General features: G+C 42.8%; 1 protein-coding gene across 1 annotated transcript; it reads right to left on the bottom strand.

The window, feature by feature from the left end:
• Positions 1-471: 471 nt before the first annotated feature.
• rhag (Rh associated glycoprotein) lies at positions 472-9,580 on the bottom strand. Its single transcript, XM_061091585.1, has 10 exons — positions 9,350-9,580; positions 5,475-5,658; positions 5,143-5,293; positions 4,876-5,023; positions 4,512-4,678; positions 4,263-4,400; positions 3,719-3,840; positions 3,515-3,588; positions 3,291-3,364; positions 472-1,851 (listed from the first exon to the last, which is right to left on the bottom strand). Exons 1-10 carry the CDS (start codon positions 9,522-9,524, stop codon positions 1,777-1,779), a joined length of 1,308 nt encoding a protein of 435 aa, XP_060947568.1. The 5' UTR covers positions 9,525-9,580; the 3' UTR covers positions 472-1,776.
• Positions 9,581-21,182: the final 11,602 nt, after the last annotated feature.

Here is a 21,182-nt window from a genome sequence, read left to right as displayed (position 1 = left end):
ATCACCTGAAGAAGATGAAAGAAAGAAGTTCTGATATAAAACTGTAACGTTTCCTCTCTTTAAAGTTTAAAAGGTTTTAAAACCTTCTTCTGAAAAGCTTCTCATTTATAGGCAAAGTTACATTTATTTGATGTACTTTCCAAATTTAACATTATCGTCCTCTTGTGAAGCTTGTTGTAACTTTGTTAAAGGTTCAGTGTGTAAGATGTAGGTGAAATTGATCTATTGGCAGAAATATGAATTAATCCTAGTGTGTTTCATTTAAATTGTACAAATTGTTGTTTTTTTCTCTAACCTGGAACTGGCCCTTTATATTTACATCAGTCCTCCAGAGGCCGCCATGTTTTTTTTACAGTAACCCAAAGTGGAAAAACTTAACACCTTTTGAGTTTTCAAAAACTTTCAAAAATATTCAAGCTTAAAGAATTGTTGTTTATGAAACACCATTTTTAAAGAACGCACACAAACTGGTATTGTACAAAAACATATTTATTTTGACAGTGTTAGTACATTATACAAATAAGAGCATATGCCCGCTGTATAAAAATACAAAAATCTGGATGTGTATTTCCGTGTTCTGGGCCTCACACTTCATTGAAAAGCCGGAGTAAAACATTGATTAATACTGTGTTTGTGTTGTAGTCAGTTTCATGCAGCTCTGCAGTCATATGTGTTGATGTTTAGTGCACAAAAAAAACCCTGTCCCCTTGCACTCAAACACCACAGACCATAAACAACAGTAACTCACCCACAGAGACTGAAAACTGTTGCATAAAAATGTAAATATCTTACTGTGGAAATGGGTTAAAAAGATAAGTCGAGATGTGCACCTCGTCCTCGTCTGCAACTTCATGTTTTATTCCTTGTATTATTATTCCTGAAATACTGTGTTCAGTACCACTTGTGTGACACTGCAGGGCCTCAATGAAACTCACCATGTCAGTCCGTCTAACTAAACTGTACATACATGTAAAAATATACGTTTCGATGTAAAAAGCAAAAAGAGAAAAGTAACAATCTGATGCTAAATGCACGGCTCTGGATGCATCTTCACTGCGTTAGAATAAAGTAAAAATGCAGCTGCCCTCGGATAGACAGAGAAATAGCTGGAGGCAACACGGAGATAAGAAACGCGTAGGTTAATTAGTTACGAGAATATCGATGCGACTATCCCTGCCCACGTCAGAGTCGGACTCGGACTCCCGTCGAAGTGAAGGTTCTGGGCTCCAGTGAGGTAACAGTGAAGCAGAAGGTCACAGCTAAGTTTGGACTCCTGTCTTTGACCTGAGAGCCTCAGCAGAAATAGTTTACACCGGGTGTGAGAAAATATAAAAGAACATATGACGAAAGAAAATACACTCTATACTAGTATTTCAAAACATGCTTATCATAATATAAAATGACGTAAAGAAAGGCTTATAGAAGCTGTGACACTACTATCGGCTGTGGCCTGTGACTGTGGAGGATTAATCACAACTTTGAGTGTAAGAAAAAGTTCCTGAAGGTTTGTGAAGATTGTGTCTTTTTCAAAGTCTTAAAAATAATGCGTCAATGGGATTCATTTAATCATATCAATCGTCAGCATAAAATTACTTGTGTATGTAATGTGTTAAGAAAACTGCTTCAAAAGTGTTGTGGTAAAGAGAAGATTAAATCCTCTAATAAAAGAAAATCGCATTCGCATAACAAAGCAAATTGTTATCTGTGGTCATGGCGTGGCAGATTAGTAATCCTTCACTTCTTCATTTTAAGATCGGTGGACGAGGGGCACGTTCTTTAAGCCTCCGCTTTGTTCTTCGAGTGATCGGCATGAGCCAAGCTCTCCTCATTCTCCTCCTCCTCCTCGGGAACCTGCAAATTCAATTCAAGCAACTTTGTTAATCCCACTGGGGCCAATGCATGTTCACAGACAGGTGCAAGAGAGAAGATACAGGTGAGATAAACGAGGGGTAAGAATATGTAAGAATAAATATAGAATAAATAACTTTTTTATTGTACTCAACTTTTACTCAAGTGGATAAAAAGATTAGGATTTAAGAAGGATAGCAGAAGGGATGAATGATTTTGAGTAGCAGGTAAAACGTAGTGATGCCCTGATGTCAGAGAACAATATATTCTGCTTTTAAAAAGAACTCCAGTCTCTTTCTTTCACTCGATCTTAGAACAGATTTTGATGATGTTGTTCAGGCTGTTTCTGTTTTCTTTACTGTGAGGCCGTGAATCCAGCAGACGAAAGAGAAACACAGGAGGCTCTCAATAAAAGTCAGATATTAAAAAACGAAGATAATGACAGGACGGACGGAGAAGGAGTGGGTTTTCTGCTGCCCACTTTTCACAATAGCCTCAGTGTTCATACACAATATACAATCCAAATGATTTAATATGTTGTATAATAATAATTATAACTTAATAGTATCGTCTATTTTGAGCAGCCGAGAGGTGTCGATGATGGTGAGTTGATGCTGAAGGAAGAATTCTCCGCGGACCCAGACCCCCCCCTTGCTTGTACAGTAAAAGTTTTATTACAAAGAAGTTCACAGATCAGGAAGGACTCTAGAAGTCCGGAGACATCCACACGCCGATAATGGAAGCCTGCCTTTGCCGGAGTCAAGCGCACATTATATAGAGAGGATGCGACCCAAGGCAAAACAACGTCCCAAATCTCGTGGTTCAGCAGGACGTAACTGCATGTGTCTAAGCATATAATGTAAATGAAATAGTGTATTCATAAAGACATGCCTCATCTCTAATGATGATGTCCCATGTTCTATACTCATGCATTAACAGGTCAGAGATCACTCCCTAGAGGAGAGAACTAACTAAAAATACAAGGAGGAATTACTGAGAATCTTAAGATGAGGGCTTCATACTTAAACATGTGATTCTGGTTCAAACCCAGGTTACAGGGATCTATTTAGCTGAATTTACCACAATAGCTAACCTCATCTGCGGTTTATAAAATAGAGGTTTTAAGTAATTGAAGCATGATGAAACAGACTCAAATAACAAGTGCATGTGTCGTGGACAGGAAATAAAAAAAATCCTCATAAACTTTAACACAAGAAAGTTAATTAATTCCTGATGAATTATTCTGATGCAGTAAACTACATACATCAATTTTATTTTAATTTGTATCGCCCATATTCACAAATCACAATTATCCTCATAATGCTTAACAAGGTGCAACATCCTCTTCCTTTAACCTTCCACCACAGGGAACTTATAAAACATCCATGTCTGTCAGTTTTAATATTAGATGGAGATGTTTATGAGGAGTGGGATTTTCTTACCTCCCAGTAAATAGAGTCATCGAAGCAGTTCTGGTCCGGAGGCTGTCCCCAGATCGGCAACTTCATTATCAAGCCTAGAGTAAGAAAATGAATTGTTTGATCAATCACATGTTTCCCCTCTCTTCTTTGGAAAAATCACACAAAACTCTGCTCTTTCCAATCAGCTGCAAAGGTGTTTAACCTCCATGTGTCATGTTAAGGATTTCTTCTCCACCTCCACCCACCTGTGATAGCTCCTCCAACCAGAGCGAACCCGAGGGATGAGGCCAAGGCAGCAGCTTGCATGGCAGCGTTACCTCTGAGGAGGAGGAAACAGGAAAATGTCACAGCTGGAAACTGACGCTGGAGTATAAGATTATTTAAAAGCTGCATTACAGTTTCGTGTGTGTGTATTGCTGAATGTGGACTGTGAATAACACTGCTCTTACCCTTCCTTCTTCCCCAAACTGACGGCCACGATACCAGCCAGCCCCCCCAGGATGCCAGGCATGCCGTGTAGATTGTGGACGCCGCAGGTATCCTGGATGCCCAGGTTCGATGCCAGGATGGGCTGCAGAGGAGGAAAAGAGGCATCACAGCAACTAAGTGAAAGTCTTTTTAAAAGGGTGAAATATGCAGTTTGATATTTTAAAATGACAACGAATGACAGAGACAATGTTTAGCAGAGCATTGCGTGGTTTGCAGCTCATCATTTTCAATTAATGAATATGTAATGTTAAAAGAATGGCACCAAATTGTGGAAAATGCTCATCACAGCTTCCCAATCTATTCAAAATTCAATTGATTATCATTAATTATATATTAGGAGAAAATATTCACTTTTTTGCCATTTCTTTAAAAGAATTATCAATATGTTTTTTTTACCTAAATCTATTTATTAACTCAAGATATTTTTACCATAAGCCTTTCCAACCCCCAATTTCTCATTTAAAACTTTCGCAACTGATCCTTTTGGTTTCGCCTTCTACTCACAGTTAGGAACTTGAAGCCAAGAGTAGAGATGACACCAGCCACTAATCCAATCATCATGGCCCCGAATGGCTCGATGTTCATGTCGGCGCACGTTCCCACGGCAACACCGCCCGCCAAGGTGGCATTTTGAATGTGCACCTACAGACAAGACAATGGAATTTATCTGTAAAGCAAGTTTTAAAAACTAAAGACATTGACCAAACAAGCATATCGAGTGCTACTGTGAATATTAGTGTAAGGTTTTCGGACCATGTCCAGTTTTCCATTGTGCTCCACCAGGCTGGAGATGGCGTAGGCAGAGAGCACACAGGTGGCCAGTGACAGATACGTGTTGATGACCGCGGTGAGCTGAGGGTAACCGGGGTCAGCGATGGCCGAGTTGAAACTGGGCCAGAACATCCACAGGAAGACGGTTCCTGTTGAAGAGCGTGATGAAGACACATCAGTTGGTTACTCAACGGGATCAAAACAAAGCTGCATGGTGATTTGTGTCCACTAGGGGGCTGTAACTCATACATGTGCAGTGATGAACCAGTGAGGTCCTCAGAGAAACACATGAAACACAACTCATGATAAATGGATGAAATGAGTTAAAAGTTTAGCTGGTTCTTACCGATCATAGCGAACATGTCAGAGTGGTAAACAGATCCGTCGTTCTCGTGTCCGTTTCTCAAAGCCGGTCGGTAAAGCACCCGAGCCACTGCCAGGCCGAAGTAGGCTCCGAAAGCGTGGATGATCATGGACGCTCCAACATCATTAGCCTGCAACAAGAAAGACCCACAAGAATACAATCAGGACCAACAGGCACTTTGAATTTAATCAAAGTTCTCACACTCAGATATATCTTGTTTTTTTTCATCAAGATCCATCGTGCACTCACCTCGAGAACATTAGCCACCAGATGCTCATTGATGGAGAAGATGGTGATCTCCAGTATGGTCATAATGAGGAGCTGCACCGGGCTGGTTTTACCCAGAACGGCTCCAAAGGAGATCAAGACTGTGGCTGTGCTGAAGTCTGCGTTGATTATTCTGCAGGAAACAAGTCATTAGGAAAACAGGAAGTTGCAGGATAACGAGGAGAAGAGGTGGAACACACCCATCAAAATCTAGACTAGAAAAGTTTAGTCTTCATCATCTCACACAACTATGTGATCTATCAGTGTCATGAAGTTTATTTGATTTCATTCATGTTACTTGAGGTGTGTCTTACTTGAAGATGTTGATTTTGATCTTGCCGTCGTCCATGTGCCAGAAGCCTTGCATGAGGAGGCCCCACTGCAGGCCGAAAGCGGCCAGGAGCAGGTTCACGCCCACGCTGCTGAAGCCGTACCGCTTGAGGAAGGTCATCAGGAACCCGAAGCCGATGAAGATCATGACGTGGACGTCCTGAAACACTGGAGGACAGGAGAGGACAGGAGAGGACAGGTCAGTTCATGCCACCGACTCGACGACCGGGCCCCACTTCAGGCTCGGCTAAATGCGAACATGAGATTGAATCAGATGAATCACTCCCATGAAATGCTGCCTTCAGTTAGATATCAGCCATTTGCCGACACTTTCCCATTCACGGTGGTATCCTTTTGACTTTGTAGTTTAAATGATTTATTGAGCGGTTATTGGGCCTCACAGAAGTCATTTCCTTCCACAGGAGCTGTATTGTCGGCTGTGACCTGTCGGCTGGAAAAGCAATTAAATCGCACTGTGAATTGGTTTCTGGGAAAACGCAGTCTCTGTTGAGTTTGTGGCCCAGGTTCTATTAAGTGCATATGATTACGATAGTTTACACTTGTGAAGCCTCAGCGGAGCAGACGTTTGGCAAACCCTTATCTGTATGTCTCAGCTGCTCGACGGACAGAGATGGCAGCGGAATGAAATTTGTTTGGCATGTTTCCCATATTTCATTATCTATAGTCTCAGCTGTACGAGCGCGTGCGGCACGTTGGGGCGCTCCCTCCCAACAGTCGCGGTCTTGACAGGAAGTGGAGCTCATGTTTTCCTGAAGCCTTTAAGCTCAATGTGATGAGCACTCGATGGAAAATGCATCAAGGTGGAGAAACAATGGGTTTCATTTCCTGTTAATGGTATTATTTCTATTAAGGTGGCCACTTTTCTTGAGACAGGACACACTCTTTGTCTCTGAATAGGTCGTTACTGCTGCTCCGACGTGTTGAACAAAGGTTGATTCTTTGAGAAATCCTCACATTTATCCAAAAAAACCACAATATTCTGTTTTACATTTTGATATTTGTACGTAGTAGTGATAGGATCTTTTCTAATGGTGATGTTAATGACCAGCACAAGCACTGTTTCAACACGTTGATATGTGGGAAGTTCCTTCACACAACGCAACAGAAAGCAAATTGTCTGTTTGGTGGAAGTATGTGTCTTAAACTTTGCGCTTGAATCGCACGTCTAATTACGTGTTAGTATGACTGACGTTTTGAGGCAAATTGTGTTTCCTTTGGACTGAGCTATGTCAGCTGTTTCTCCCTCATTTCCACTTTTATGCTAATCTAACCTGTTGCTGGTTGTTTATTCCACAAAACTAATATAATATTATTATGAGGACCCATGTCTTAACTCTTTATCTAAAAAGACGATGAATAATACCGTCCGGCACTAGAAATGAGGCCAACAGGTAAAAATGCAAATGCTACATATCAAACAGGGAAACGTCAGTGTGCATCTCCAGGATCCACAGACTTTAATACGAACCTGTGTTTAAAGTGCAGCAGCTTTAGGGTGAAACACAAATGAGGAAGATTAAATTCATCTTCTCGTATTTTTGTGAATAGTGTTAAATATATGCTGTGTAAGCACATTTTAATGGGGATGGTTGTTATACAGTTCTGTTTAAAACCATAAAAAGTCAAATGTTATATTCACGAAATAAAACTGAATACTATGGTGCACGATAGTTGCCTGGCTGCTACAAATCAGTTGTTTTAAAGTCAAATTTTATGTCTTTAGAATGGAACCCAAAAATGACCTAAGAATAAGATAATCACAAAATGAGGGATAGCTTCCATCTTAAACTACTGTTATATCTTTGTTCAGTGCAAGTATAACATGGCATCAGTGTTTTAAACACTGATCCGTGCAGCAGTCGAGGTGTAAATATCTGATGGCGGTGAATCACACTCGCTCCCCCTGCAGCAGGAGCTTCTAATGGAGCAGATTGAGGATGGAGGGGAGGAGGTGAAGTTGGAAAGCAGCTTCACTAACTGGCACCACGCCCAGATGTTAGGTAACGCCGCGCTCTAATCTTCAGACGATTTGTGCGAGAGGAGAGACGGAGAATCCTCTCGGGACCCACGGCGCTGCAGCCTCTACACCAGTGATGCAATCAGTGCAAAATAATAAAATGATAAAGTAAATTCTTTACGGTCGGGCAATAAATTTCCTCAACTTTGATGTTTTCACTAGCAAATCTAATCCTGATTAAGATGAAATGATTCTTCAAGAGTCAGAATCATGAGTCATGTTCATGACACAAGACGACCGGAGTTTATTTCTGGCTTTGACATTTATTAAAAAAATATGACGGGGAAGCTCGGTCTGACAGATTGTTTTTACTCACATTCGCCACATTTCTCTGCTTATTCTGTCTTTCTTTGAACTATAATTACATACGTCTGGCAATGCGCTGCATAGGGGAGCTCCTCGCACGCAACCGCCAGCCGCACACTTCTTCACCGTATCCAGTTACATTCTTGGCTTTGGCTCATTCAGCATGATTTAACATAACTTAACATAAAGATATGTTTTTTTTCAGATTCTCATGTCCCTGAACACCTCGTTACAGCAGTTAACATTGTAGATCTTTTTAAAGTCTCCTTCCAATATAAAACGCTTATTGTTAGGTTACTTGGGTGTTTGGCCTTCACTGAGCAGAACGACAAACTGTATGTGCAGGACTTTGATATTGAACGTTTCTGTGCTGAACTATATCCTAATTTCAGAATTTATTCATAAAGATATCTGTGAGATTATAAAACAACTAGCTCGAGACAAATTCTGGTCTTTTTTACAAAATATATAAGTGTGATGGGGAATCTACATCATGCAAATACTTAAGCAAACAGTATTTGCATGTTTTTGATGAGGCAACATCAAGCTGTATATGCAAAAAAACAATTTAGTCAGTATTTTCATACATTTAGACATGACTAAATATAATAGATAGATAGATATAATCGTGGCACATTAAAAGTGAAGGGGGGAATTAAAACAAACTTAGAAATGGATTTTTTTCACAGAACGTGTATGTATATGTTTATATCTGAAGTGGAAGATCTCCTCAGCCTTAATTCTGACTGTGGAGCTAATCTCTCGGGGTCACACCTGCCCCACCCAGTGGACGTTCACAGAGTAAAAGAGCAGCTTCATGTTGCAGGACTCCCTGCTGGAGAGATGCAAAGTCGTCTGCTCCACACTCACTGCTTAAACCTGTCTAAACAACAGCACCGTGACATCGGTGATTTTTAAATGAAACGCACATTTCAAACAGAACCTTCAGCTCTTCATTATCCAAATCACATGTGACCCCTCCCTATGAGACCTGACACTTTCCCTGCAGGATCCTCAGCTGCATGCGTGTGAAGAGACTTTGTGTCAGACGAGAATGTGACCCCCGTGACTCTTTATTGCCTTCAGCAGACCTGCTCTGGAAAACAAGCTCCAGATTCTTCTATTTCTGTTCACAAGTAATTGGAAAATTGCGCCCGCAAACAGAATTCACATTATTCCAATGAAGACAGTTGTGTGGTTTTAGTTTTTTTTAGTTTCCTCAGCTCTTCAAAGTCCGAGAGTAAACAAGCAAAGTTTGGAAATGTGGAAATAAGTACAAATAAAACAACTTAAAACATAATCTGATTTTGCAGAAGTTTGCCCCTTCAGTGTCACAAAGCTTTGCAGGATAATTGAACTCTGCTTTCAGGTTAGATCTAACTCAAAACAGCAACAATGTTTAAATGCTGCAACCATTACATGATTTTTTCAGTTTTTTAACTCAAAGCCATAAAGGGACCAGACATCCAGCTGCAGGGCATCCCTCAGCTGCAGCCCCACATAAAATCAACTTACTGGGGTAGAGCTCCATGGGATTTTCCTGGTGAGTCTCATTGGAGTGCGTGTCGTGCCCGTGACCTTTGCCATCGTCGTAGGTGGCGAACACTGCAAACAGTATGATGGTGATAATCTCCAAAGTCAAGGCCACGATGGGGAACTTCAGCCTCATGTTGGTGGCGTACGCAGGCATCCTGACACGAACTCTGGTTATCTGTGTGACACTCACACACGCGCTGCCTTTCAGGGGTTATGCTGTGTCAGGGGAGGGAGGAAAGTGGTGTCTGGTTTTAAACTGATGTAGGTTTCAATGGCGACCAATGATAGGGCAGAAGACTGAGGCCCGGGTGGTTACACCCCCCTCACGCTCGCTGCTCACGGGGATGGGTTTCCTCTCTGGACGTCGGACGGGACAAAGCCAAACACAGACGTAACGACATCCAGTGAGCGGACATGGGAGAAAAAGTTAATGACTTCTTCTTCCCACTAATTTTTCACTGTCAAATAATGCAAAACATGTTTCTGCAGAGGGATGATTGCTGTTTACATCTGTTGCTGACTTGAGAACACACAGCAGCCTCAATGCAGTTACAATTTCTCTCATTTCTCTTTTATCCACTCTGCTGAACACTGTTCCTCTTTCTATGGTCAGATGATTTAATGACCTTTGTAGTTTTTTGACGCACCTGCAGTTTCAGATACAATATGTAAAAGTATAGCAATACAGACCTGTAAATAATATAAAAAAAATTACATAAGTAACAGTACTGCATTTAAAGTGTTTATTTTATTTTAAATGCATAAGCTGTGTCCAAAATAAAAAGATAATGTTCTTAGGCTGATGTACAGATCCGCACAAAATCTCACCTGTTCATGGATATTAGCATTTTAGATTTTTCTCCGTTAAGACTCCTGGATCTGCCCCCAGATCTGCATCCGTGACTCCAGCCGTGACCCCTGCAGACAGTGTGTGAGCCTGTCATCATGTTACCTCAGAGTTCAAGGCCGTGCACGTTCAACTGTTTGTCTTGTGAAGCGCTGCATACTGTACGTGCCTCTGCTCTGCAAGCGGACGCCACCTCTGATTGACCCGCAGGTTCCGATGCACTGAGCAGCTCTGATCTGAGGCCTCGCACTAAATCACCTCGGGCCAGACCTTCGTTTGGGCCGAGAGATTTAAGAATGAGCCGAGTGGTTAATCGCTGCCAGAAACACTTTTTCTGTTTGTCTTGGACTTAAGAGTAGAGAGGGTTTTCCCAGACCCTTTCGGAAATTACTGCCAAATGTTGAGAGATATCTGAGTTCTGAGTCAGCCGCTTTGCACTGCGGAGTTTTGCAGGAATATGCGGCAGATTTTTGCGGCTACTTTTTTCAGTGGGCGGAGCCATTGTGCCCCAAGACGAGATGTGCCAGTGGCGACTTGAACAGCACGGGAGGATTTGTGGTCCAACTGCCACAGTCATTCATTCATGACGGCTGCAGATACACCCTCACACCAGCTTCCCCTTTTTTTTAGCTCTGGCTTTATTGTTTTTTTTATTAGAAATAAATATGCTTCGGCTGTGTGACTCCTGAGACCCTGTACAATGTTTGTGTAGAAGTGAAATGATCTGCAACGATTAACCCATTATTACGTCTGTAGTCTGTGATGTCGAGGCCTGAGAATAAACGTTTCTCTTCGCAGCTGTGATCAGTCAGAGTTCTGACGGAGAGCATGAGAACTGTTTACATTGTCAAGACTGTTCAGTGGCAGTAAACGCTCTCAGTCTCATGTTTCATGGCAGAGTATCCCAGAGGTGCCAGTGTGCTTAGATTTCTGCTTTTGTCAACATTTCTTCTCCTGCGTTGCTTTTTCAGGATCCAGCTGCAGATTCTCGATTAGACCTGGTTTTTGCGAGATGTTTGTGTACAGATTAAACAAACATCAGCTTTAAAGGTGCAATAGACTGACCTAAAGTTGCTTCCAGTCTTATGCTACGGCTAATTATCTCCTTGCTATATCTCTAGAACGTTCCCTTATGCGGAAGCTCAACTTCTAACTAATCCAGGTTTCGCTCAGTCCACTTGGTTACAAGCTAATGACATATTACAAATTAAATGTTGCAAAATATGTAATGTAATAATACCGTTAGTTAAACGTTTCTAACATTTGCCTTTTTCCAGCAGGTTTCTGCAAATATGACGTAAACAACTCTGCAAGTACCAAAACTTTTGCTGACTTTCCGAGGTCTTCTCCTATTATCCATTAATGTAATATTATTCTACCATTAGCAGCTGAGGCTAACTGACTGTTAACTGCCATCTTGCAAGCCTGTTAGCTTGAGCCATTTTCTCATATGAACCAGTATCTGAAGAATCGGGTCACTTTGGTAGTAGACATTTCCAGATTTTAACTTTCCCACGTAAATACTCCAAAAGTCAAAAGAATCTTATCTTCAACTTGTCTGATGATTTTGCTCACGTCCCTTATTGACAAATCTTGAAGTGTCTCCGGTTCGACCAGTTGCATAATGTAAACGTCACCAGCACACCCACTATTCTGCTCTGAATCCTCCGGACAATGACCTGCTTTATTTACACAGTGTGACATGACACAGACCTTGTATCGGAGAACTGTCGGGGTCAAAGTCTGTCTAATGTTTTCTCCCATACAGCTCCTTTGGGTGATGTCAAGGTTTCAGTGCAGTGTGTAAAAGCAGGTTCGGTTCCTGCCAGTCAACACGGGTTAATCGGACAGTTTCCTCAAACGAACCCTATTGTTGTTGGTGGAAATAAAAGTGTTGGCTTGTTTACGCCCTCAGAACTCGCTTTGAACATTAAAGCAAAACTCGAGCGAAGAAACAGTTGAATATTCTTTCATCCGCCGAAATCAGTTTGAATCTAGCCTCCCTGTGAACTTCACATTCCAGGAAGGCCATTAAGCGATTTATCTCAGGCCTCACCGTAAAGCGCAGATTTGTGGAAAATAAACAAGCCATCAGGCCTAAATGTGCTCCCTCCTTTGTCTCGGAGCTCCCACGTGCCGTTACGCAACGTCCGAGGCTCCACGGCCTGTGCAGATGAGTCTCCGCTCACGCTGTCCATCCGTCACAGCCGCGGGTCTCGGTGTAACGGTGAGACGACCCGGTGAGAGCGAGGGTTCAAAGAGTGAAGGAGGCGCATGATGGACGACCACTGTAGATGTTGCATCGGGACATTCTTGTACAGGTCTCAAATACGAGTCAAGCTGAGGTCAGGAGGATCATTGTCTCGTATATCTTTTTCTAATAATTTATTTTTATGGGGATGAAACTCTAAATCCAAAAGAGCCACTCAAAGGTCAATTTGTGTGATGGCAGAGTTGAATGTATTCATAGAAGTCACACAATATATAGAGATTCAGCACATTCCAACCACCCCTGAGGTTTCATTCATTCTTGTGACTCCATCAAAGTGCATTTTTCTCACTTGTTGTTTTGCCCGCCTTGTCTCCTGTGGTGGGCACCACCTCCAAGCTGTTTTTTTTTTTTTTTTTGTGCAGTCCCTCCCTGCAGTGGCTGTGTTTTCTCAGCTCTTTCTCATGCAAAGGTCACCTCCTCGCGCATCATTATTCTGAGCCCCAACTCCTACCGTATTACCTTCTTACCACTAGTACGGACGAGCGGTATGTCTTAATGAGGAGTGGTCTTTTCCCGCTGGATGACCTCTGCACTCGTGTGAAGCTCCATACACCCCTCTTGTTGGTAACTCTGGGGATCAGCGCTGCATTCCTCAGTTCGAACGACCCTGCCTTTTAGAGATATGTGCAGTATGTGGCTAATTAGAAACAGAGGCCGCTTGGTCTGAGAGACAAAACCCAGTTCTACTCTCCCCATTAATCAGAACTGTGAAGCAATCGTTCTTTGCTGGGGTGGGGTCAGCTATATGTAACATCATAAATACCGCTCTCTGCATCTGTGCGTGAGCTCCACTCAGCTTCGCATGTGTAGTATCTTGAGTAATCCAGGCTGATTTACGAGGCCCTGATAAGTGAAGGAGGGTAGTTCCTCGCGTGTATGTCGACCATTCCTCGCGTCCACTGGCGGAGATACTTTTATTCAGCTGTTGGGAGTTTGTTGTTGTATTGCTTCAGTCGAATATTTTTCCTAGAGTTCAGAATGTCTAAACCTGGAAGTCCAACATATTACATCTGAATGAAAAAGAGCGATTTATCTGTGAGAGAAAAATGGGGTTTAAATGCTTCAGACCTTTTTATTAGATCATACTTCATCTACAGATATGAAAAAACAATGGTAGATTGTGGTTTATTTTTTGAACCCCTCAGCAGCTGCAGGGGTTATGTCATGAAACGACTGTTGCAACAAGTAAAGTCAGGAGTTTTTACATCCTTTTGAAACATAGTTAGTTAGAATGGTTTTCAGTAGAACTCATCTCTCTGACAAGGCCCAACAGTCTCCTTGAATTCAATCAGGCTGCATCAAATTTCACACACTCAAAGATACCAGTTCCCAACATTTTTCATCAAGATCCATGACTTATTCTCTGAGAAATCAAGGAAATTGTTAAAGAAAGTGAAAAGAGTTGATTGGATCCGCCCCTTCGATCTGGAGCTGCACTACAATTTAATGTTTTTTTTCACCCTGACCCATATACTGCATCCATTCACCAAGTTCTTGCTTATAATCAAACAACAATGAAAACATAACCTCCTCGCTGGAGTTTAAAATACTGTTTGCATGTGACTGTGGAGGTCAGAGCCAGCTCAGACTCTAGAGCAGGTACAGGTTCAGTATTTAACTCAAGGACGCTGTGACAGCTGTGAACTTATCGGCTCTGGCCTCTGGGGACAGACACGCATGACAGTTATGAAACCGGCTCCTGTGTCGTGACCCTCTGACAGAAAGACTTTAAAGCATTTCATCTGTGAAATAAGCAAAGAAATACCTTTCTTCATATGTTGTGTGGCTCATACCTCACATTTCCAGCTGCAGTGTAATTTGTGTTGCTTTGAACCTGCAGCAGGTTTTTCATTGACTGGTGTTGAAACGCTCGTGGAGATAAATGTAAAAAGTAAATATTCCCGTGGACTCGGCTGGACACGTGTCATTATCTCCGTGTGCAAACTGCAGCCTGCCAGGCCTGATGCAACGCTACAGCAGGACAGGCGGGTTAAAGGAACAAAGTTGCTCAGTGGGCAACTGGTGAAAACGATGAAGACGAGAAAACCCAACGGGAAGAAGAGAGGATGTATTTCAGAAATACATCTTATTTTAACACCCTTATTTATCGGTGAAACACATGAAGTCATTTCACTTGTTCACAAAGGAATGCGCCGTTAAACTGTTATGAAGTCAGATAAAATGACCCTGCACCCTTGCATGAATGTTTGCAGTGAGTTCATCTGCGTCAACATGTCTTTCCCTGGTGCACCATGGGGGCAGGCACAGGAATGCAGAGGATGATAGTGGGCCGACACCTCCTTTCCATCCCGGAGGGCCGCGCTCCCGCCACCCAGCCCCCTGCCCCCTCTGAAAGTACCCTCGTTTCCTGTGGCTCGGGCTGAGGGGAACAATCGCCCACCCTGATAAGCTCGCTCGGAGGGAAGAAGACGTAGATGCGTAATCACCATGTTGGCTGCGGGCAATCAAGAACAATCACAAGCCCCCTTCGTGTTTATCCTGCGGCGGCCTTTTGTGCTCTTTAAGTGGCCGACCATTATTTCCCTATATAGCCTCGCATAGTGGTTTGCATCACCTCTGTATTTGAGATTGGTTTATTCTGCTCGATTCCCTCAGTTACTGGTGATGGACAGAAACTACGGCATCAAATAGAAGCCAAATCAAAGTGAAGATAAGGTCTTGATGAGAGACGCTGCCTCCTCACGCCCTCCCTGCACCAGCATCTGGTTCTGGGCTCCTCTGCAGAGGCTGATAGGCAGCGCTTGTTTGAAGAGGGCTGGGAGCGCTTGAATGTTTAACAGGTGTGCGGAGGATTTAGAGCTTGTGCCTATAGCGTTACGGTATAGGATGAGCAGCGGGCATCAGTCAAAGCCGAGTGCAGACAGAGGAGCGTGCGTACAGTACGAACACTGTGGGACCGAAGCCACATGTGCAAAACGCGATACAGAGAAATGTCTGACATGTGTTTTTCCCATTACAGCAGGAAGACGGAGAGCAACCGACCCTCTGGAGCTATTCCGGCTTTTTTAAAGATGTTTTTTTCTTCTCGTCACTGGACGCTCTCCAGTTTAAATCCTCGAAAGTGAAACATTTAAATAGGCTCAGCAGTTTTCGAGTAGATTTGACTTGAAGATGCGCTGTAAAGATTTGAAGAGAATAGATTTGCTGTATGGTAATTAGGATTACATAATACTTTGATGGCATAAGCTGGCTTCCCGTCCAAGTTTGGCTCTACACCGCGTTCCACATTATTATGCAGATTACACTTTGCTCAGATTTTCCTAAATAGTAATGCACAGCCAGTCAGTATATTTTTCAAGTCATCAACTGTTAGAGTATAATTCAAATTTTATTGAACAAACCTCCCAATGATAACAGTATTTTTTTTTTTAAATAAAAAACTCAAAATGCAGTGTTCCAAATTATTATGCAGTCTCTGAGTTTCTGAGTTTAAAGATATTTTATAAGTTGTAAAGAAATAAAAATTGTCATTTGTTGAATTTGCAGCATTAAGAGGTCATATATACTGAAATCAAAAAAAGGTTTTAATCAAAAACATCTTAACAGGTCAAGTTACATGTCAACATAGGACCCCTTCTTTGATATCACCTTCACAATTCTTGCATCCATTGAACTTGTGAGTTCTTTGATAGTTTCTGCTTTAATGTCTTTGCAGGATGCCATAATAGCCTCCCAGAGCACCTGCTTGGATGTGAACTGCCTTCCACCCACATAGATATTTTGCTTGATGATGCTCCAAAGGTTCTCAATAGGGTTAAGGTCAGGGGAAGATGGGGGCCACACCATGAGTTTCTCTCCTTTTATGCCCATAGCAGCCAATGCCCCAGAGGTATTCTTTGCAGCATAAGATGGTGCATTGTCATGCATGAATATGATTTTGCTTTGGAAGGCACGGTTCTTCTTTTTGTACCACGGAAGAAAGTGGTCAGTCAGAAACTCTACGTACTTTGCCGGGGTCATTTTCACACCGTCAGGGACCCTGAAGGGGCCGACCAGCTCTCTCCCCATGATTCCGGCCCAAAACATGACTCCGCCACCTCCTTGTTGACGTCTCAGCCTTGTTGGGACATGGTGGCCATTCACCAACCATCCTTTACTCCATCCATCAGGACCATCAAGGGTTGCACGGCACTCATCCGTAAACAAAACAGTTTGGAACTTAGTCTTTATGAAGTCCTGAGCCCACTGCAACCTTTTTTGCTTGTGAGCTTGGTTTAGAGGAACGAATAACAGGTTTTAAGGACACTTGCAAACCTCTTGAGCATCCTTCATCTTGAAGTTTGCAAGACTCCAGAGGCACCAGCGGCTTCAAACACCTGTTTGCTGCTATTCAATGGCATTTTAGTGGCTGCCCTCCTAACCCTACGCATTTGTTTGGCAGAAATCTTCCTTATTTTGCCTTTGTCTGAACGAACCCGCTTGTGCTGTGAATCAGTGACAAATTTCTTCACCGTCCGATGATCACGCGCAATTCTTTTGGAAATATCCAATGTTGTGATACCTTGACCAAGGAATTGCACTATTTGCTCCTTTTCAGCAGCAGAGGGATCCTTTTTCTTCCCTATTTTGCCTTAAACATGTAGCTTGCTTAATAATGTGGAACATCCTTCTTAAGTAGTTTTCCTTTGATTGGGCTCACCTGGCAAACTAATTATCACAGGTGTCTGAGATTGATTTCAATCATCCAAATAGCCCTGAGACACAATACCATCCATGAGTTTAATTCAAAAACTAAAAAATGAATGTTTTTAACCCTTATATCCCATTTGCATAATAACGTGGAACGCAGTGTATTATGTCGACATTTCAGCCAATTCTGGAACTATGCAGTATATTTGAGGGAGGGTGTGTAACAGGCCAGCTGCAGAGAGGTGGTGGACGGGGGGGGCTGGTGCTGGTGTTGGAGGTTTAGTTACTTTGCAGTGTCGTGGGACTTCTCTTATTTATTCACACGCAGATAAATCTTTGCTTGACTTCTTAGTTTCCTCAATTACAAAGATAACACCCCGGCCACAGCAGGTATGAAATAACATATTCATTCTGACATTTCTCCCCGTGGCGAGGGGGAAGTGGCGAGAAATGCGTTCAAGCAGCGGCGACGTGTGACCGGTCCTCATTTCGCCTTCGGCTCATAATGTCACAGCTTAGCCGCGTTTTTCTGTCCGATTTTTTAAATGTCAAGCTAATTGTAAAGCAGAGCGTGTGGAAATGCGTTTAAAGACACATAATACAACTGATATTATTTTACTTTTTAATTCCCTGCCGTCTTTATCCTACGAGCTGCTGTCGTGTTGTTTTTGGATGAAATCGCCTCGACAGGCAGCGCCACGGCTTCCTCTGCAGCACATCCTGATGCCCGCCTCCCTGCAGTGAAGCTGTAATTGCTTTATCTAGCGCCGGCTTCTATAAATGACGCCTAATTGAGGGGCGGTCGCCGCACCCTTTCCTCACGTGGCAATCAACCTGCCGCGTTATCACCGCATCTTAATAAAAACTAAAATGATTGGGCCACAACCCAGGACTTCCCATCGAAACAGGGAAACGAAGGAAGGAGGAGGGGGACTGAGAAAAAGCAAAGAAAAACCACCAGAGAAAACATCCTGACCTAAACGACATGGGGAGTGGGCTTTAAATGCACAGGATGTAGAGATCTGTGGATTGAGGCATGTCAGTGGAGGAGAGACGGGAGGAGAAAACGACTTGTCACGCAAACAGCGGGAGGAGCTACGATATAATTAGTCTCTTTGAAACATTTACAGTGTTCACAAGTGGCCGGCGTCCACGAGAACATTCATGCCAGTTCCAGCTGTGTCATTAAATCCTAGTTCAAAGCAATTTACCAATATTTGCTTGTATGCAATTCAGAGGGAATGTCTGTTGTATGATTGTACAGTTGTTTAAATGTTTGGTCACATGTTAGTCATTATGGGAGGCATGGTAATTGCATAAGAGCCGGCCAGATGTACAGTATAGAGAGCGGTTACTGTATATGGGAGGCCATGTGTTTTCCCTCTCGTGACAGACACGCACCTCAAGCCAAAGCTGTGAGAGCTGCACCATAAATTAAAATAGACACGCTTGATTTCTAACGTAACAAACCGCAGCAGGTTTATACAAACAACGCGGTGGGATAATATTTCCAGTTTTCTCAAGGTATGCGTTTGTATATGTGTGCGTGCACGCACTGTTGCTTCAAGGGATCAGGGAGAAATACTTGAACACAAACCTCAGTATATTCCATTGCAGACATTCTGAGTCCTTACTGTGATATATGGTCACAGCATCCATATGTACTCTGTGTAAAAAACAGTATGTAAATAAAGCTACTCATCAACAGGGGCCTCCTTTTGTGACGAATTATATTCATGTTGGATGATTCCACACCTCTGACTTCACATCAGGTCCCAGCCAGTGTTTTGTTGCAGATTGTCACGCTCCAGTAGCTTTGAGTTTGAGTAGTTGGCAATTCATTGGATTGAGGGATGCAGGGTCTGAGTGATCTCTTTTGTCCCAATTTGGCCGACAGAAGAAGTCAACACAACTGTATATAAAGATGGACAATGTGACAACTTCCCAAGAGTGAAGCCAAAGTTTCTAGATCTATAGGTCTATGTTAATGGACATAGACCAGACAAAAAAGTTAAATTACTCTTGGAATTGATTTTCCTCAAAGATGTTTTCTCTTGTTTTACGTAGTTCTTATCACTCTGATGTTCACGTGTAAGTTTGTAAGCGACACATCATTTTTTAATGCTGTTAAAACGGAGTAAAACTTTATGATGGATAGCTGAGACCGACTCGTGATTGGTTGAGTGTGTGAATCGATGGAACCTTGATGAACAGGACAAAATTACTGAGACACACAGGGGGAGTCATCAATTTGAAACTGCAAGAAATATTAAAAACACTATTTGTTTGTCTGTCCGTGTGAAAACGTGTATGCAACAGCCAATTGAGCTTCTCAGTTAACGATGGGTTCTAAAAAACGTATTTCATACGACAGATTCAAACATGGCCGACTGTTAAAAGGCCGACGTTACAGACAGACACCATACAGACATGACCAGGGCAGCGCCACATCCTCCTCTGCTGGAAAGTTCCCCCGGTGCAAACTGATTTAGTGAATCAGTTTAAAACAGACTAAAATCTTTACAAACAGACGTGGTGAAAGATTTACAGGGAGTTTGCGCCGCCCACTTCTCTCCAGGAGAACCCGACCTTCCAAGCTATCTTTTCTCACGTCACGTATCTAGGAATGCATTGGTTGCCGCTGACATAGTGAACCCTGAGCGGTTGACCCCTGCGTGACCGAGCCATTCCTGAGTGAAGCGTATGGATTCGGTTCCTGCGTCTGTCCGACACCGGCTAATGGCGAACAGATTTACCAGGATGAGAAAAAGGAATGTTCTACCGGCCTTCTGTGTGAATGTCAGGCCCGGAGAAAACGTCTGTGTCAAATTACTGTGGCAGCCGCGATAAGCAGATGTAAAGACCCTCGGGGCTTATTTTTTATTAAGGCCAAGAGAGGGTAAAATAGGAACTTCGGTGAGAGCAGCACTCTGTGGAGAGTAATGCACTGCTCTCATGCAATATCTGTCAGGGCGTTCCTCGTGTCAAAATGCACCAAGAAGCGTATGTCTTTCATGAATTTTTTTCCCAGGCAGAACAGAAATATATTTCAGGAAATATGGAATTTGACATCGAAATGCACATGAGGATTGATAGCCTTTATAATTGTTTCAGGAACAATGGGCACCTCCAAGCAGCTGCATTGCTCTCAGGCAGATTTGAGTCAGGTGACCAGGAGCTAAAGCAGGAGAAGTTAGCAGAGTGTTGTTCGCAGGTAGCTCTCAGCTCAGTAACGCTGTTAAAGCAGTTAACAAGAATGATGGACGTCAACTTGAGGTCTAGAAAGCAGAGAAAACTTTCAGGGAGGACTGCATTTTGGATTTAGAGGCAAATAAAAAACATTTGTTTGACTATAAAAGACCCACAGAGCGATTCAGCAGACCCTGGTGGGGGGTGCACCGCTCAGCCACACCTGCACACATATGTCCTTCGAGGGAGATCATAAGAAGCCTAAAAAAAGTTTTGGCTGCAGTAAGGAAAGAGAAAGTGGTGCAGGATTTCATGAAAGAACACAATCTCCAGCTGTGAAACACGAGACTGGGTCTGCAGCAGGAAACATTTCTTGAATGGGGGGATGAATGGATTCGATAAAACACGAGCAGTTTCTGGAACTTAAGACTCTTCCACATTTTGCATTTTGGATATAAGGTTATTATTTACCGTCAAGTAGGCGAAATATTGACCAAACCTTTTCCTGCCACTGTATATTAAAAACCACCAGGAGCAGTTAAACATCCCTGCAAACCCTCGGAGGCGTCAGGGTTTGAAGGCGTCCAGTCTTGCTCTGTGTTTGCTATTTATCTTTGAGCAGACCGTCTTGTTTGGACATTTTTATAATCAGTTTGGTTTTCTGTGGATACACATCTGCTTGTAAAAGAAACAGCTTTATCGTTCCTCTCTCTCTGCAGTTACAAGCAGGGCCGGGTCTAGACAGACATGTATGAGGGGGCAGCCACAAATCTTGAGGGGGCATTGTGCTTTATTATATTATTATTATTAGGGCCCGAGCACAGACATCAAAGGTGTCTGGTGAGACCCTATTG

The sequence above is a fragment of the Limanda limanda genome, chromosome 18 (assembly GCF_963576545.1).
Source record: "Limanda limanda chromosome 18, fLimLim1.1, whole genome shotgun sequence".
NCBI lineage: Eukaryota > Metazoa > Chordata > Actinopteri > Pleuronectiformes > Pleuronectidae > Limanda > Limanda limanda.
This window is presented reverse-complemented; position numbering and strand designations above follow the sequence as displayed.

Bases quoted from the DNA above. Each gene is read 5' to 3' on its own strand.
- rhag (XM_061091585.1), bottom strand. From the start codon at position 9,524: ATGCCTGCGTACGCCACCAACATGAGGCTGAAGTTCCCCATCGTGGCC. The intron at 5,659-9,349 runs GTAAGTTGATTT...CCTGTCCTCCAG, and splicing joins TCCCATGGAGCTCTACCCCA to TGTTTCAGGACGTCCACGTC. The intron at 1,852-3,290 runs GTAAGAAAATCC...TTGAATTTGCAG, and splicing joins ATGACTCTATTTACTGGGAG to GTTCCCGAGGAGGAGGAGGA.